Source organism: Chlorocebus sabaeus, chromosome 13 (assembly GCF_047675955.1).
Source record: "Chlorocebus sabaeus isolate Y175 chromosome 13, mChlSab1.0.hap1, whole genome shotgun sequence".
In the NCBI taxonomy this organism is placed as follows: domain Eukaryota; kingdom Metazoa; phylum Chordata; class Mammalia; order Primates; family Cercopithecidae; genus Chlorocebus; species Chlorocebus sabaeus.
In genome coordinates, this window is record NC_132916.1 from 68,502,742 (window position 1) to 68,522,219 (window position 19,478).

A 19,478-nucleotide genomic window follows, 5' to 3' on the forward strand; every position below is an offset into this window, starting at 1 on the left:
AACTCCTGGACTCAAAGCTATCCTCCCAACTCAGCCTCCCAAGCAGGTGGGATCACAGGTGTATGCCACCATGCCCAGCTTAAATTTTATTTTGTAGGGAATGGGGAACAATACATCCTTTTGAGAAAGAACGGGGCTGGGCACAGTGGCTCATACCTGTAATCACAGCACTTTGGAATGCAAAGGTGGGCAAATCACTTGAGACCAGGAGTTCAAGACCAGCCTAGGTAACATAGTGAGACCCCCCATCTCTAATTAAAAATAAAAAAAGATTTTTAAAACCCCAAGAACTGGAATGATGGGACCAGTATTTTTAAGGATAGTGCTAGTAACAGTGAGGAGCATAGATTTGATGGAGAGAGCCTGGGACAGGGAAATCAGTTAGGAGACTGGCTGACCAGAGCAGATGAGCATTCGATTATAGAAGACAGGGTGAAATGCTACGCAGTTGCATAAACGTGGAATTGCAGAAGTAGGCTGAAGAGCTTGATCACTTAAGGCTTTATGGAAAAGATAACTTTTGACCTTGATCTTGAAAATGAAAATATAGATAGGAAATGAAGGGAAGGAATTGCAGTATTAGTGAACAGCATGTTCAAAAGCACCGGGCTACAAAAATGCGAGGAATGTTTAGGAACTCACAAGGAGGGAAAGGAAGCCAGCTGGCTGGCTAACAAGCATACCATGAAAGTGCCAGCAAAAGATGACACTTTAATGATTCCAAGACAGGCACTTGAGGCAGGACTTGGTGACTAATAGGAAATGCTGGATGAGGGAGAGAAATGAATTGCTAATCTGAGGTTTCTAGACAAAAAATATTTTTAAAGGTAGAACATTAAATAAGACAAAGTGCAAAGGCAGGTTAACAAGGAAAGCTTTGTATAGTTGTGGACATGCTTAGTATGTACCTGTGGAACATCTGGGGGAAGCGTCCTGTGGGCTTTCAGAAATTCAAGTGTAGAAAGTAAATTTGGAGTCGTCAGCAGGAGATGATGAGAGGCTGAAACTAATGAAAAAGTGCCTATTTGTTGTTCTGCTTTTATAATACAAACCAGGTGTACCGAAATCCCTTTGTGAAACATCTCCCTCTGCTTGATAAAAGTTAGAGTGTGACACTCAAGAATAGTGATGTTTTCTGTCTTAGTTGCTGTGGAACCTGAATACTATAACCAGCATCTTTTATATAAGGGTTGTCTCTGCTTTCCTCAATAATATTTGTAACAGTATTTTTTTATGACAGCAATCTATAAACATTAATTCAGTTGGGGGATATCTAGGGTAGCTTTTCATTGTAAACATGGCCACACCTTCCTCAGCTCACTGCATGCAGAATGTGCTCCTAGGCCACAGACTCATAGTTTCTGTTTCTTACTCCAGGTTTCATCGTCCATAACGAAGTGCGAGACTATTTGGAAACAGAGACTGATCATCTTTGGGGGAAGCCCTGCTTCCTGAAAACCTGATATTGCACTGGGATTTGAATGTGTGTGTTTCCGTTTAACTTGTGGTGAAGGAAGTGTGTGACTCAGCTTGGTTGGGAAGTGCTCCTCACCTGTGCGGTCCAGATGGCTCCAACAAGCAAAGGGAAGGATGCAGTGACTCTTGCTGCCCAGAATGCACAGCGATGGTAAGAGACACCATGGATAGTCTTCATCAGAAGCTTTAATCAAAGAAGATGAGCCGAAGACAATCGCTGGCTCCCTGTTACCAGAAAGCCAAATTTTATGATGCGGGTGAAAGAAAAATATAGATAAAATTGCTGGGCACTGAAAAGGGGTGGGAGTTGAAAATCAGAAAAAAAGAGAAATATTTCATTATGTTAATGAAGAAAAGAGAAAATTGAAGCATAAATGTATTTTTGAAGTAGTTATTGGGTAGCTGAGAACTTAGTAAGGGATTTAGGAATCTAACCTCCCGATATGGATTCCTCAAAGACTTGATCTGAGAGTATTCTTGTTTCACCATTATGTTGGTACAGTATAGTACCACAATTTTATGTTGTGCCAGTGAATCCAGTTGCCAGAAATAAGTCTGAATGTTTTCATGCATCTTTTTCTTAAATGCGAGAGCTTCTACTGACTTTTAACAAGCATGCTTACCCAAATTTTGTTGCATGCTTTTAAGTAGCATTAGCTATACACACTTGACATTTTTAAATATTCCTTTCCTAGTGTACCAGCCTTCACAGGAAAAGAGGACTGAGAATAAAGTCAGATGTAATGTGACCCTAGAAAACTGTAGCAAGCTTCAGAAATAAATCTTTTGATCTTTCCCTATCTTGATTAGATCCAAAGTCAAAGCAACCATACTTCACCTAAAGAAGACAGTATTGACAATCATGACACCTGTTATAAAAACTTGACTCCAAAGTTAAAATTTAAGCAAGATACAAACGTGCTGCCTGCAGTTAGTCCTGCATGGGAATAAGGACTAGTTATTTTTTAGTGCTGCATTTTTTAAAAGTTAGATTGCTGCTATTAAAAAAAAAGAAAGAAAGAAAAAAAAAAAGGACACAGATCAAAAAAAAAAAAAAACCCCAAAGGCTTAACAGAACATGGAAAGTTTCCACTACATTGTGTGTGAGGAAATCCTCTTCTTGTATTTTAAGAATCTGCAGATTGCATCCATAAATACAATACAGTATTTACTGTCAATGCAAAAGAATCAGTGAGATTAAAGTAGTGGAAACTTTCCCTATGAGCCTACAGTCTGTATTGTTTACATTAAGAAACGCTCTATTGTTGTGTTCCTATTTTCCAAGGAGTCACAGGCACAGTATGACTTCTGCTCCCGAATACATATAACCATATGTAAATACAACCTTGCATTTAATTGTTCTTCACAATTGTTTTGTGCCCCTTTAATTAAAAACACATGAAATGAATAACAAAACAAGACCCAAATAGAGTTTATTTTATTCTCAGAGTTTGGACTACAATTTTCTGAGATGTTTCTGGTTCAGGACTGTAATTTTCTATCTCAACCCAAAAGTAAGCATTTAACCTGGTGAATAAATGTGGATCCTGCCATTCACTGGTATTTTGAAGAACCACTTGAAATCAGATCATTTTATTTAAAAATAAAAAATGATAATGCCAGTTGGCCTATTATTAAAAGCCAGGACTGTGTTAGCACTAGGAAAAGTAACCAGCATTACTGCACCTCTTGTTAGGCTCTGTGCATTAACAAAATACACACAGAGTCTGTTGTCATTTCACTAATAGGATATGACAAATTTTTTGCTTTGAAAAAAGTTTTCTGTGTGCCCAGGTATCTGTTTCTGACTGAGGTTTTGTCTGTTTTATAGTGTTTCAATCCAGCCATAAAAATTAACTTGTGATTTTTTTTTCCCAGAGTCATGCTTTTCCTTAATTATATTTTTATTTTATTATTTTAGTGTCTTGGGAAAAATACCAAGAGATATAATGTTTCTTTTAATTGTCTATGCTTAATCATCTTTAAACACTTTAAATTTCTAACCACAAGACCCCTCTATAATGGTAAATATAAGACATCACCATCTTATCACTCAAAGTACATGTTATTGAAAGTTTTTATTTGGTTGATAAAAGGAACAATTTCTTCCCACTTTTGAGGCCTATGATGCAATTTTTTATTGCCTACAATGAGATACACTCAGTACAAAAAATGAAAATCTGGTATTTCAAAATTGTTTTTTTTTTGTATAATAGGTCAGATTTATTAACTACTCATACTTTTTCTTTATACTAATCAATACATATAGAAAAATTTTTTTAACTTAGATAAAAGTTTAAAAGTAAAAAAAAAAAAATTAGCCACTGCTAGTCTACTATTTAGGAAATTGGAATCAGCAATTATTTTATTAGAATGATGGCTTGAGTAAAAAGCTGTGGAAAGAATTAAAGGATTATAAGCTAAGTTGTATTTTGCGGAATATGATTCTATTTTAGTAGAGCAGAGACGAGCCATATCCCCACTGGCCGCCCAGCCAGAAGTCTCCTACCTGGGGGCCCTAAAGGGATCTAGAGGTCTGGCCCACCCTCCCTGCATAGGCACCTCTGCCCACCACCAGCGTTTCAGCAATCCAACCACTAAGCATGTGCCGTATAGGAAAAATAAAAGTGTGTGTGAATTGGATTTCTTTTGTTGTAACACAATTCCAGGTTTTTGGCTATTTAAAGTTTGACATTAGGCTGACATTGAGGAAGTAAGTGGGTTTTCCTGAGTTCCCAAGATATGATTAAGGAAGAAAACAAACCCATCTCCAGGAAGATCCCAGTCCGGAAAGAACTAGACAGATGTAAAAACCAAAGTGACCAATTTAGTGTTTTTTAAATGAAGAACAAAACATTAATATTAAGGTATTAAGAAGATGCTCAGCAGGCTTGATCGGCATCTTCATGGTCATTACCAATCGGTCTGACAAAATAGTTCTCTGGTAGTCAGCATTCATTCAAGGCAGCTTGCCTGATAATTTCCTGTGTATGTGAAGCATCTCGCACTTTTACGTGTTAGCTATAATTCCTTAAATTACTTAACTGAAATCTGTAATAGAGAACCATTTTGGCATCTGAACAGCTCTTTTACATGGAGGAAAAAGCACACACATCTGTCTCTCTGCTTTACCCAGAAAAACTGATTTTCTGGTTTCATCTTCATATTGTTTAGTAGCATAATAAGAGTAGTCCTTTATCTTTCTCTAATGTTAGTAAATATATTCTGTTAGTAGGAAGTTCTGAAATTGAAGGGAAAATATATTTAAGGAAATAAAGGAATTGAATACACCCTTCAAAAATCACCAAATACTGAAAATAAGAGATGAGTCCTTAAAACCTGAGTCAAAAAAGGTCCAGTTTTACAGCCTGCAATTATTTCAGGGCTGCATTGGCATTAAAAAAAAATTAAATAAATATATGTACATATTATATATTTAGTAGCTTACACTTAAAAGAGGAAAAGATTGCATTAACACTGCATGTGCTGGTATGTACCACATTAACACCTAACAGGCATTTTATTTATACTTCATAGAACCAGGCAGATACAACTCTGAAAAATCATACTGTATTCACAATGGAAAAGGATAGTCTTGTCTACCACAGAGTAGTATGTCCACACTTAGTAATGAAAACTTCCTTCCTTTCCTGCTCAAAAATTTCTTCAGTCTGTTATTATTTTTAAGTGCCCCTTGCTGCAAATTTCAAACGGAGCAAGAAATCTTCCTCAGAGTAGGAGGTTTAGAATTAAATTAGTACAATATATATGAATTTATGTCATTTACCCCTGAGTATGGTAGAACTGTTAAAGCATTCTTAAATTCCAATTATATGAAGCCTGTCATTACTAGGAAAAGTATATTCTTTGGGATAAGAATTAATTTCTTCACACCATTAGAGTATGTTGTGAGTAGTAAGGAACTACTTAGATGCAATTTATTTACAGAATTGTCCCTTGGCCTCTTGAAATGGCTAGATCTTTCACTACTGAGTAGATAGTTTCTACTTACTGGCAGGATAGATTACATTGCTTTACTGGACAAAGCAGAATGAACTTACATAACTAAAATATGTCTTATATTGGCCAGGCGTGGTGGCTCACACCTGTAATCCCAGCACTTTGGGAGGCCAACCAAGGCAGGTGGATCACTTGAGGTCAGGAGTTCAAGACCAGCCTGACCAACATGGTGAAACCCCGTCTCTACTAAAAATACTTTAAAAAAAAAAAAAAGTATCCAGGCATGGTGGCTTGTGCCTGTAGTCCCAGCTACTCGGGAGGCTGAGGCAGGGGAATCGCTTAAACCCAGGAGGCGGAGGTTGCAGTGAGCCAAGATCGTGCCTCTCCACTCCAGCCTTGGCGACAGAGCAAGACTGCGTCTCAAAATAATAATAATAATAATAATAATGGATAAAATAAAATAAAATATGTCCTTGAGGGAAAAGCAATGACAGAGTAATCACCAAATTAATAGGAACATCTTTCTAGAGAAAGTACATCCCCAGTTAGTTTAAACCCAGGTTTCAGAGAAGCAGCATTGGGCTCTACTGTAAAGGCAGGCAGCAACCAAGAGGTGGTAGGGAGAGAGATAGAGTACTCTCAGATAATTCCCATTTTCACTTCCAATTTCCTTTTCGTAATTGTTAAGCTTAAGCTATGTATGGAAATGCAAAGCATCATTAGCATTTCTAGAAAGCAGCTGGAACCTTACCCACCAATGCTTTTTTGAAGATGGTGTCATCCCAAATTTAAAAATCCTATTGTATATGTTGTGAAATTTCTGGCAAAGAAGTGGAGGATCCTGTGGCAGCTATTCCCACCTAAAGCCAACCCTATAAGGATGGGTCGTTTTTTAGCCATGCTAGGATTTACTGCACACACACAAAAAATGTCATTTAGCTTGTCCATTGCTAGCACAGCTGCACATATGAGCAAAGCACTGTTGGTCCATGTTTCTCAGTGGGGGTGCTCTTGGCATTTGGAGTTGGGCAGGTCTTTGTTGTACAGAATGGTCCCATGCATTGCCAGATGTTTAATATCCTAGGCCCCTGCTGACTAAATGTCAGTAGCATTCTCAGTCATTGTAAACACCAAGAATTAAAAAGCCTTCCCCCAGGTTCAAATACCCTCTCTGGGAGGTTGGTATCACCTCCCCTGAATGCCACTGTCTACTGCAATTTGAGGACACACAGAGAAAAAGTGCCTATCCCCAAACGTTGTCTCTGCTGCCTTGCATTTCTTTGGGCCCTGAATGGTTTTTCTCCCTTCATTTTTCAAGCCTTTGTCTCAGTGCAGCTTTAATTTGCCAGTTCTTCAGGGAGGAGGTTACTGGGCAGCCTTGGCCATTCAGTGGGCATGGGGACTTGGCCTAGTCCCTATATATACTTAAAGGAGAAATCATACATGAAGAAGGCTTTTTTTTTTTTTTTTGCCTTACAACTTTTCTTTAGAACCACATTTTTGGTCATAATCCTTGTTACTGTCATGAGGATTGTTGCATGGGTTAAACACAAACACAGACTAACAGTGCACTTGAACAAACCTGGTGGTCTTTGGAAATAAGTTACCATTAGATTTCACCTGGTTATGCTGCATCCCATAAGTTCCAAAGGAATCGCCTGTTTATCCCATTAACAAAGCATTTAATTCACACGCAAATGCTTGAATTTCCCCTGTATAAATGTAGTCATGCGGTTCAACTTTTCTAATAAGATTTGTGAATGCTGCATTATGATGAAAATGTGGATTAACTGTGGATTGCATGCCTATTGTTCATACTTCAGTGATGGTCACACACAAAACAAGATGAGTTTTACTTAGGTGAAACATTATTAAACTGTACTAACAATACAGAAACATATTCTTTTTGTCGCTTTGTATCACCAAAACTGAATGGTAAATATGTTATTTGGATGAATTGTGGCTAGCAAAATGGAATTCACTTAGCCACTATAATTTTTTAAAACATTAAAATTTCTAAATTTTTTTTGAGGCCAAGTAACGCAGAGTCAATAAAGGTGGTTATATTGTAAGCTTTTAGATGGTGCTTAAGAATTCTTATCTTTTTAAATAGCAGTATTTTTTTTTTTTTAAGAATAAATTGAAAGGAGCAAATAAGGCAGAATGCCACTCTACCCTCAGGTCAATTTTATGGTATATGAAAATGCCAATAATATTTGTGCCACTTGCCAACTCGTGAGAGGGGGGCTTTTCCCTTACTGGTTACTTTTGTTGTAGTTTGACTATGTCATTACATTGTTTAGAGAGCCTCCACGACAGAAGTTGCCGCTGCAGTGCTAACTCGCCTTCAGAAAGAATCAGAATGATTCAAGGGTCAAACCACTTTCATCCCTTAAAATATAGGGACTAATATTTCTTTTTCTTGTTTTTTAAACATTTCTTCTGTGGCTTAGAAATGTGCCGGTGTGTTCAAAACATTTACACCAATTTCACCAGATTTAATACCTACTAAAAATTCAAACGAGTTTCTTTCTTTCTTTTTTTTTTTTTTTTTTCTGTGTAACAGTGATTTTTAAATAATGGACTATCTGCATTCTTTTGTTATTTCACACTTCAGTTAAAATGATAACAATGGTAAACTGTGATCATTATCAGACTGACTGAATGCTTTCTGATTTCCAGTGAGTGATCTAGTTCTACGTATTACACAGGTGTAATATCTGTGGGTGTAAATAACTGGAACTGTACACTGATTAACATGACAGTTTCTCTTTTGTTGTTGTTCTTATCTGTACTGTATTATAGTATGTGGGTATAAATATCTACAAGTATACACACATATGTACTTGTATTCCACTATTGTAACCTGAAAGAAAGACTATGTATTCTCTTTTTTAATTCCGTACTGGTGTTTGTGTTATTTAAAAAGCAAAATTCTGCTCTATTTAGTTGTATAATATTAGAGGATACTTTGCTGTGCACAATTCCAAGTGCCTTAGAACATTGTTTAGCTTTCCTGAGTATATGTAAATGCATATATGTATAAAATTGGGAAAAGTTACCTCAATAAAATCATTGGGAAATCCACAGTTTTAGTTTGTTCCAGTTTCTATTATATTTGGATAGTGCTCAGCCTTTTTAAATGAAAAAAGAAAAAAGGGTAAGACAGCTTCACTAATTGCCTGTTATTTCAACTTCACCTAAGTTGTTAACACCTCTTTGTATGTAAGGCCTTGAGACATGTACTTTTTATTTAAAATGTCTGTCTACAGAATTACTGCTCTTAAAAGAAACTTACAGTATTTTTTAACTTCTATCTTTTTATATCTGAGGCATTTGATATTGATGTTTTTATTGCCACTATTATATGTAAACATAAAAGATAGTCCATTTAGGGTTTATAACATAGAAAATAAACAGACTTCCTCATTATGCTTACTTTTTAATGTATTACAAGCAAGGAGTGAGGTTGGGAGCATATATTTTGACCATGAAAAGAATTGGAATATACTTTTTGTGATTTTCTGCATCAGTTACAAATAGTAACTTTACCTCCCTGCTCTCCAGATCAAGGTCAAAGATGTAAAGGGAAACTTGAAAGCAACATGCTTGCCAGTATCCTAGACAGAAGACCGGAGGACTGGAACCAAAAAATTAAAAAATAGGTTTGAAAACTTTGTCCGAAGTATGCTATTGAAAATGAGAGGTACATCTTCCAGGCAGGCATAGTAGTTGTTACAATTCTATTTCTTTCTCAGACAAAACCAAGTTCTACATAGAAACATTACTAGCTAAAACCCAATGGAACTAAGAAATGGGCAATTTTTCGTTTTACACAATGCTATGGTGACCTCTGATTTATTGTGATTTAACTAGTCAATGAAAAAATAAAAATTAAAAAATTGAAACATAAATGTTAAAAGGCCAGGTGCAGTGGCTCATGCCTGTGATTCCAGCACTTTGGGAGGCCAAGGCAGGAAGACTGCTTGAGCCCAAGAGTTTGAGACAAGCCTGGGCAACACAGTGAAACCCCATCTCTATAAAAAATAAAAATAGAAAAACAAATGAACTAGTCATGAGTCTCAATTCAAACTTCTGCATGGAGTTGCTGCTAGAGTACTGCTGCCCGCAGACACCCAAGTCCTCACTTAGTTTGTGAGTTTTAAACTCTCCTCTTTAAAGGGTGGTCGCTAATAGTGGAACATGTAAAATCTAGAGAAAGGCTAAGAACCTAAAGTTCATGTGAAGATTTTTTTGCTCTTTTGTTATAAAGAGACACCATTTCTAAGGATTTGAATGGGAAAAAAAAGCTGCAGATGTTAGCTTTTTGAAATTAGATGAATATCATAGGGAAGAGAGAAGTAGCATTGTCAGTGCTTATCTACTCAAGGATTTGTTTTTGGATGGACTTTTTGACCTTGGTTGGCCCAGGTCAGACAAACCAGAGAAGGGGGTATTTAACATGAGCAAGAATTTGCCTCTAATTCTTCAGGTAGCAGTATACAGCAAGTTGAGCTACAAAATCTTTTCCCACAGTCAGTCCTTGTTTTTTTTGTGTGGGTTTTTTTGTTTGTTTGTTTTGAGACAGGGTCTTGCTCTGTCACCCAGGCTGGAGTACAGTGGCAGAGTCATGGCTCACGGCATCCTGGGACTCTGGGGCCCAAGCCATCCTCCTGCCTCAGCCTCCAAAATAGCTGGGACTACAGGTAAGTTCCACCATGCCTGGCTAATTCTTTTTTTGATTTTGTTTTTTGTATTTTTTGTAGAGATGGGGCTCGCTATGTTGTCCAAGCTAGTTTTGACCTACTGGACTCAAGCAATCCTCCCACCTCAACCTCCCAAAGTGCTGGGATCACTGGCATGAGCCACTGTACCCAGATGGCATTAGTCTTCCTAAAGCACACTCATGTATCATTCCTGCTTAGACTTGTCCAGTACCTGCTGAACAACTCCCAGGTGCTTTAATCTAGCCCTCAAGAGCTGTAGTTATGGCCAGGCACAGTGGCTCAAGCCTGTAATCCCAGCACTTTGGGAGGCCAAGGCAGGTGGATCACTTGAGCCAAGGAGTTCAAGACCAGTCTGGCCAACATGCTGAAACCCTGTCCCTACTAAAAATACAAAAATTAGCCAGGTGTGGTGGTGTGCACCTGTAGTTCCAGCTACTTAGGAGGCTGAGACATGAGAATCGCTTGAACCCGGGAGGCGGAGGTTACAGTAAGCGGAGATCTCGCCACTGCAGAGCTATACCCTGTCTCAAAAAAAAGGCATCTGTAGTCTAACCACCGACCACAGTTCCAGATTACACTCCCTTTATTCCACACTTGGACCAAATCAAATGAAACTTGTTGTTCCCCAAGTATGTGATGCACTCTTTGCACATCACAACTTTGATTAAGCCATTCGCTCCAACTAGAGCTCTTTATGTGTTAATATCCAACTTATCCTTCTGGGAACAATGCAAATATCTTCTCCAGCTATTGCATTATAGTTTCTTTAAAGTTTTTCTTGAAATAGCATATATAAATTTGGCAGATTTTATTTTCTGTGTAATCATTTCAAATGCCCAAATGTGACTATAACAAGCATTTAACAACACTTTTAAACCTAATGCATTATATATGCAGTAAATCAACTTTTCTTAGACATTTCAGTATTATTTACAAATGTAGAAATGTTCTTATACTTTTTAATTTTACAAGTCTAAAATTAGTTACATAGTTTAAATTGGGATTGCATGGCTAATAGGTCAGATTTCTACAATATTCCAGTTTTTAAAAAATTGTTAAGTGCTTTAATACCAAGTACATACAGATCGTCTTAATAATTATGAAACATAATTACATGTAACACAAAAGTATTATTTTGACTTTGATTTAATATCCATATTTAATTCCCAGGCTTGTAGAAACAGACACTAAGTAAAGCAGATTTTAAAACCTCAGGCAAACTGATTACTAGATTGACAATTCACTCTTTGCTTAATGGGGAAAAAAATCCATGACGGATAAATGCATCCTAAGTGTTATATACTTCTGGAAAGAATCTGCTTCAACCACAGGGATGTACTCAGAACCATGTTTCAATCCTTACATTGTTAGAGGGTCTCCAAATCCACAGCCTTCAGAAAGAATTGGTTTTGTTATACCTGATTCAAACTGCATCCTAAAAAGTTCTTTGATAGGAAGAAGTAAGTTTGGCCGGCACAGTGGTTCCTGCCTATAACCCCAGTGCTTTGTGAGACCAAAGCAGGATGACTGCCTGAGTCCAGAAGTTTGAGACCAGCCTGGGCAACATAGCAAGACCCTGACTCTGCAAATAATTTAAAAAGTTAGCCAAGCCTGGTGGCATACCTATAGTCTCAGCTACTCGGGAGGCTGGGGCAGGGAGATTGCTTGAGTCTAGGAGGTCAAGACTACAGTGAGCTATGATCACAACACTGCACTCTAGGCTGAGTGACAGAGTGAGACCCTTTCTCTAAAAGAAAAAAGAAAACAAGATGTAGAAAAATAGAAGGAATGCTCAAGTTGCAGTTAATTTCCTTCAACAATCTTTTACTAGCCTACTTGAGACTTTGTATTTTTTCCATATTCTCTCTCTCCAATTAGACATAATTTATTTAAATGACATTTAATTTTTAAAAAGCTTTCTTATAGAGACAGATGTCTCACTAGGTTACCTAGACTGGTCTCAAACAACTAACCTTAAGCGATTCTTCCTCTTCGGCCTTCTAAAATGTTGGGATTACAGGCATGAGCTACCACACCCAGCCTGACATCTAATTAGATTGCACATTTATCCCATACCAATGTCTAATCTAGATTATTTCCTGAAACGAAAACTCTATAGTCGTGCTCAGAATGGCACAAGTAAGTATTAAAGCTGAGCCAAAGATGGAAGCTGTAATGAGACTAAAGAGGTAAATGAAGACTACATCTTGACGGTCCTTTTAAACCTTGTCAAAGAATTTAGAATTTATCCTTGAGACAACAGAGATTCACCAAAGGATTTGAAGCTCAGAGGTAACATCATCAGATTTGCCCTACTCATCCTGGCCACAGTGCATTGGATTGAAGGAATGGATTGGATCGGAGGAAGCAATATTGGAAGCATGGTGGCCATTACTACTGCCATAATCTTGTTGGGAGGTGATGGTGGCCCCAACCAAGGTATTAACTATTGAAATGAAGAGACATAAACAGACTCAAAGGACAGTTATGAAGTAGAAATGATTGTTCCATAGGGGAAATGGAGGAGATGGAAAAGTTAAGATTATACCTATCATGTGGCTGGCTTTAGCAGATGGTGGTGATGCCACTTGCTGAAATAGAAAACAGCAGCACTGAGGCCGATGTAAGGCTAGACTGGAGGGCAGGGAAGAGCAAGAGAGCATAGGAGGTATGGAAAGGGGAGGCATTCAATTTTAGAAATGCAATTCAATTTGTTTGAATTGCCTTCTGTTGGGACATCCACATGTGGATAGATGTACAGTAGTCAGTTGGATATATGAGTCTGAAAGTCAGGAAAAAAGTCCAGGCTACAGATAGGAAGCTGAGAATCAGCAGCACATGTAATGGAAGCTGTGGAAGTGGGTAAACCTCTTCAACAGACAATGTAGCTTCAGACCATGAAGAAATTACTACAATAAAAAATCTAATAAACTATTCTGTCATTGCCGGGTTTTGTCTCCAAGGCTGCAAAATAAAATCATTTACTCATCATCTAAGTGCTTAGGATGTTTGTCTTAAGTTTAATGAGTTTTACGGGATAGCTTAACTTTAAATAAAATGGAATACTACACTATGTAGGGGGATAAATTGTAAAGCAAAAATTATATTTGAAAATGCCTTATATTGCCCCAAATGCTATATACAAACATACTATCTCAATAAGTCTAACACAGCCTGTTTTACTTCAACATTGGAAGGCTGGTTCTTTAATTTGGCATAGTTGAAGTTAGTTTATATTTAATTGCTATATTTTAAATATAACAGCATATATATGTCTAGAACCTTACCTTTAAAGCCTAAGAATTACATTCAGCACAGTGAGATATTCACTCTATAAGAAGTACAGGGAGCAGAGTGATTGGACACTGTATAATCTGATTGTATAGGAGAAAGTTGATTAATGTCTTGTGTCACCCACCTTCTGAGAATACGCTCATTGATGCAATGGCAGGCAGAATCGCCAATCTCCCTCAGTAGTAATGATGGTAAATCTTCATTTCTCATATGCCAAAAGCATAAATTCATGAGTTAAATGTATGCATGGGCTGGGTGTGGTGGCTCGAGCCTATAATCCCAGCACTGTAGGAGGCTGAAGTGGGTGGGTTGCTTGAGCCCAGGAGTTTGACACCAGCCTGGACAACATGGTGAGACCCTGTTTGTACAATTGTTGTTTTAATCATCTGGGCGCGGTGGCATGTGCCTGTAGTCCCAGCTACTTGGGAGGCTAAGGTGTGAGAATCACCTGAGTCCAGGAGGGCAGGGCTATAGTGAGCTATAATTGTGCCACTGTACTCCAGCCTGGGGAACAGAGCAGGACCCTGTCTCTAAAAAAAAAAAAAAAAAAAAAAAAGTTTAAAACATAAAAATAAATAAATGCATGCGTGATGTGATTACTCTTAATTTTTTTTTAAAGTTTCAAGTTTTTATGTTATCTGTTACTCACAGGAAAGGGGACTAATAATGATTTGTATACTTTTTGTGCTCTAAAGTTAGAGTGAGTCCAACTGAAATATATCAAAGGGTACTTAAAATTCATTTTATAATTACAAAGGCACAGTAAATTGTTTCAGATTAATATTTCTAAGTGTATTCATCAACAAAATGCATGTGTTTTTTTTTGGTTTGTTGGGTTTGGGGTTTTTTTGAGACGGAGTCTCGCTCTGTCTCCCAGGCTGGAGTGCAGGGGCACGATCTCAGCTCACTGCAACCTCCGCCTCCCAGGTTCAAGCAATTCTCCTGCTTCAGCCTCCCAAGTACCTGAGTCTACAGGCACATGCCACCACGCCTGGCTAATTTTTTGTGTTTTTGGTAGAGATGGGTTTCACCATGTTAGGCAGGATGGTCTTGATCTCCTGACCTCATGATCCGCCTGCCTCAGCCTACCAAAATCCTGGGATTACAGGTGCTTTTGTTTTATACTACCATCATGATATTCAATAAATGTATGCACTTTTTTTTTTTTTTTTTTTTTTTTTTGAGACAGGGTCTCACTCTGTCACCCAGGTTGGAGTGCAGTGGTACAAGCACAGCTCACTGTAGCCTCAACCTCCCGGGCTCAAGTGATCCTCCTGTCTCAGCTTCCCAAGTAGCTAGGACTACAGACACTTCCTGTCACACCCAGCTAATTGTTTTGTACAGACGAAGTCTCACTTTGTCACGCAGGCTGGTCTCAAACTCCTGGGCTCAAGCAATTCTCCCATCTTGTCCTTCCAAAGTGCTGGGATTACGGGCATGAGTCACAGTGCCTAGCCTAAATGTATATATTTCTGAATCTAAGAACAGGAGTCAGTAAACAAAAAGCCAAGCAATCTAAAAGGATTGTGTAATTAAAAAGAATTTTAAAGAACATACAATTGCTAGTCACTATAAGCAAGTAAAAGATTTGAAATTTAAAGATGTACCATAAAGGACCTAAAACATACCAGAAGTTTAGAGAAAGCAAAATAATAAGATCCAGGGAAGCAGAAAAGGTGGTTCAACGTGCAAGCAAACAGATTCTCATGAAGTGAACCTGATTTGAAGCAAAGTTTGTGCCCCCTGACACATCCTAGATACTGAAGGTCCTGTTTCAGGAGACGATCATCCTGAAGTACAATGCAGTGAGGTGAATAATTACATTCAGCTGAGAAAAGGACAGTAGCTCACGTTCATCAAATGCTTACTAAAAGCCAAGCACAGGTCCAAGTACTTCATACCCATCCTCTCATTTAATCCAACAATAACTCTGGAAGGTACGTATTAATAATATCATTCCCATTTTACATTCATGTAAGTAAACAGAGGTCCACTTAGCCCAAGTTGCATAATAAGAATGAAAGAAATGCCACAGACTAATTCCAGCTAGTATACAATGCATACTACTGTCATCAGTTAATATTGTAGGGGAAAATTTGTGCTTCTGTGAGAAACAATACATTGTAGAGACAAGCACACCTTTTTGATTCTGACTTGATAAGGGTTCTGTGCCTCTCCTTATCTTTGAGATATTTTACATTGTAAATTTCAGAAAACTGACAATCATGCAAAACATTCTTGTGTCTAAACATCTACATAAATTCTGTCCAGTAGAGATTTCAACTCACTTCCTTCCCTCACTGTGGAAGAAGTAAGTTGTGTCTCCATTTGCACATTCTTCACAATATTCCTGCTCTATGAATGTTTCTGTTCTTTGAATTGTCCTTTGAACTAATTGTAACATCTTACTGGTTCCTTTGTGCTCACTTTATACATGAGAGCATGACATTAAATCCTGCTCTAAGGATTTCATGAGTAAATGTATGTAAAGCACTTGGAACAGTGCGATTATTATTGAGCCTTCAGTATGCTAGGCCCTGAAGAAGTCAAGTCAGCAAGACAAAGATCCTTGCTTTTGAGTAGATGACTGAAGTCTGGTTCTAGAGACAGATGAAAATAAGAATATACAATTTAGCATAACTGAGCAGAGTAGTGTGATCACAGGATACAGTGAGAACTCTCAGGATGAGCCCCAGTTACAAAGAGTATTATCGTTCAACAATATTTATTGAACCAAATTATATTAGTACCTCTTTCCTTTTATTTTTAAGTATTGTTACTTTATATATATATATAAAACCAAATGTAATACTTTAAATCTTCACTCTAATCATGTAAACATTGAAGAAGTGTCTAATATAGACACTGAAAGTTCCCTGCAATCCCATCCCAGCTCTTTGTGAATAATCGTTGTTGGCAGTTTGGTGCATAGTCTCCCAGATTTTTTTTACACTTGCACTATAATATTTATTTATTTATTTATTTATTTATTTATTTATTTATTTATTTATTTTTTGAGACAGAGTCTCGCTCTGTCACCCAGGCTGGAGTGCAGTGGCACGATCTCAGCTCACTGCAAGCTCCGCTTCTCCGGTTCACGCCATTCTCCTGCTTCAGCCTCCTGAGTAGCTGGGACTACAGGTGCCCACCACCATGCCGGCTAATTTTTTTGTATTTTCCATAGAGACAGGGTTTCACCGTGTTAGCCAGGGTGGTCTCGATCTCCTGAACTCGTGATCCGCCTGCCTCAGCCTCCAAAAGTGCTGGGATTACAGGCATGAGCCACTGTGCCTGGCCACCCTATGACATTTCTTTGTAACATATTTTTCTTTTTTTATAGATTTTTAACAAAAAGAAGCCAGGCACAGTGGCATGTGCCTATAGTCCCAGCTACTTGGAAGGCTGAGGCAAGAGGATCAATTGAGGCCAAGAGTTTGAGACCAGCTTGGGCAACATAGCAAGACCCCATCTCAAAAAAACAAAACTTAATCTAAATTAAACCAGCATCACAGTAGCTCGTTGTATGAATAGCTTGTTTGTTTGCTCGTTTCAATCAATCCTTTACTAATGAAAATTTTCTTTTTTTGAGAGATACAGTCTTGTTATGTTGCCTAGGCTAGACTCAAACTCCTGGGCACCACAACGGGCTCACTAATGAAATTTTAATTTTTCTATTTTTCTCTGTTATCAGCAGTGTTACAATGAACATCCTGGTACATCCGTTTTGCCGCACTTTTAAGTACCGGCTGGGTGCAGTGACTCACACCTGTAATCACAGCTCTTTGGGAAGCTGAGGTGGGCAGATCACTAGAGGTCAGGAGTTCGAGACCAGCCCGGCCAACATGGTGACATCCCATCTCTACTAAAAATACAAAAATTAGCCAGGTGTGGGGGTGGACACTTGTAGTCCCAGCTACTTGGGGGGCTGAGGCACAAAAATCACTTGAGCCAGGGAGGCGAAGGTTGCAGTGATCCGAGATCATGCAACTGCACTCCAGCCTGGGCAACAGAGCGGGACTCCATCTCAAAAAGTAAAAATAAAATTAGTACCTCCATAAGCTTTATTAGTATTTTCAAACATGTAATTTATAACTCCTGGAAGTTACTGCTTCAAGTTCTAATTAGTTTTCTGTGCACTTGTGTGTACATCGGCTTCCTGATGCTTGGGACTCCTTGAGTGATGCTGATGGAAGATGGAGAACCAGTGAATATGATATGAATGGGGATAAAACCATTATTTCAATGGCTTAGTTCCATATAAAAAATTTTAAAAACGTGTTCACAGCCTAGACTAAGCCAGAAATGTTGTTTAATCACTGTCACATGGATACCAGTAATTAGAGCATAGAGGGTAGAAGTATTGCTTGGATTTATTATCATTACTATAATATTTCAATTATTTTTGCTTTCCCTGGTGGCAAAATAACATTTTTCTGCATTAAGACAGCACTCGAAACAGTCTCTGACACATACGAGCTAACCTTATGTGTTGAAGTATTTTGTAATTAGGTGGTTTTCTGAAATGGGGTCTATAGTACTGTAATGGTAGGGTGTGACTCTCAAGCTACAATTGAGTTCACATTCTGGCTTCATCACTTATGGACTTTGTACCCTGGGGCAAAAGTCACTTAACTTTCCTTTTTGTAATCTCTACTGAGTAGAAAAGGTTAATAGTATGTCCACTTAAATCTGCTATAAGGATTTAATGGATAAATATAGGTAAAATACTTGGAACAGTGCAATTATTATTGAGCCTTTACTATGCTAGGCCCTAAAGACGTCAAGTCAGCAAGACAAGGATCCTTGCTTTTCAGTAGCTGACTGCAGTCTGGTTCTAGAGATAGATTAAAATAAGAATTTACAATTTAGCATAACTGAGTAGAGTAGTGTGTACAGGATACAGTGAGAACATTCGGGATGATCCCCAGTTTTGAAGAGTATGAAAATGTTGCCGAGAGGCAGAGATGGTGTAGGGTCCCTCAGAGCCCCCCACTTTCTTTCTGTGTCCTGACTAACACAGAGTGCCTTGACCACTCTGTGACCTGGCCAGCTGCATGGGGTTTTTTTCACCCTGTAGGCTTAAACTTAAGCCTGGACCTTGAACATTCCCAGGCACTGATAAAGTTGTGTAGGTTATTGCTTCAAACACCGAAAGATCAAAATATGTTACTAAACACATAGAAACTAGCCCAGACCTAAGCCAAATTCCCTAAACCCTCATAAACTCCATAACCCGACTTCTCATTGCTGACATACCTACGTAGAAACATCTCTTTTTGCCCTATCCACTTAAGCACTCTGAATGTAACGCCTCCAATAAACGCTTTGGACTGATCACCCCAGCGTTTAGTGCTTCTTTCTTTGGAATTCTGTCCAGCCCATCTCAGGATGGTTTGGGGCAGTCCTTCACAGGAATTCCCCTACTGCCCCTTTTGGGTCAACTTAGCTTCGGCTAGACTTGGCTTCAGCCAGAAGAAACAGATGGCTAAACTATGACTTGTAAACAAGGAGAGGAGAGAAAGAAAGAGCCTTTTAGACGGGCAGGAGAGAGCCAATGTCTTTCAGGTATGTTTGGGAACTGCACCCAGTTTCATAGGGCTGGATCATGAGTGGAGCGTGGGAGAATAAGGAGACGTCATGTTAAATTGATGGCTGGAGACCAGAAGATATAAAATCTTGGTTGCTCTGCAAATAGTTTATCCTGAAGTCCAAGGGTAGATATCAAGGGATTTTTTTTCTTTTTCTTTCTTTTTTTTTTTTTTTGAGATGGAGTCTCACTCTGTTGCCCGGGCTGGAGTACAGTGGCACGATCCTGACTCAATGCACCCTCTGCCTCCTGGGTACAAGCAATTTTCCTGCCTCAAACTCCCAAGTAGTTGGAACTACAGGTGTGTGCCACCATGCCCGGCTAATTTTTGTACTTTTTAGTAGAGACAGGGTTTTGCTATGTTGGCCAGGTTGATCTCGAACTCCTGGCCTCAGGTGATCCACCCGTCTTGGCCTCCCAAAGTGCTGGGATTA

General features: G+C 38.5%; 1 protein-coding gene across 5 annotated transcripts in view; it reads left to right on the forward strand.

Moving 5' to 3' along the window:
- The window catches only part of PHACTR2 (phosphatase and actin regulator 2), a 301,180-nt gene extending 292,657 nt beyond the window's left edge, over nt 1–8,523 (forward strand). For all 5 annotated transcript variants that reach the window (XM_073022540.1, XM_073022539.1, XM_008006803.3 and 2 more), the window contains one exon: nt 1,378–8,523. In XM_073022540.1, coding sequence (XP_072878641.1) covers nt 1,378–1,393 — 16 coding nt within the window. In that variant the 3' untranslated portion in view covers nt 1,394–8,523. The remainder of the gene's footprint in view (nt 1–1,377) is intronic.
- The last annotated feature ends 10,955 nt before the right edge of the window (nt 8,524–19,478 follow it).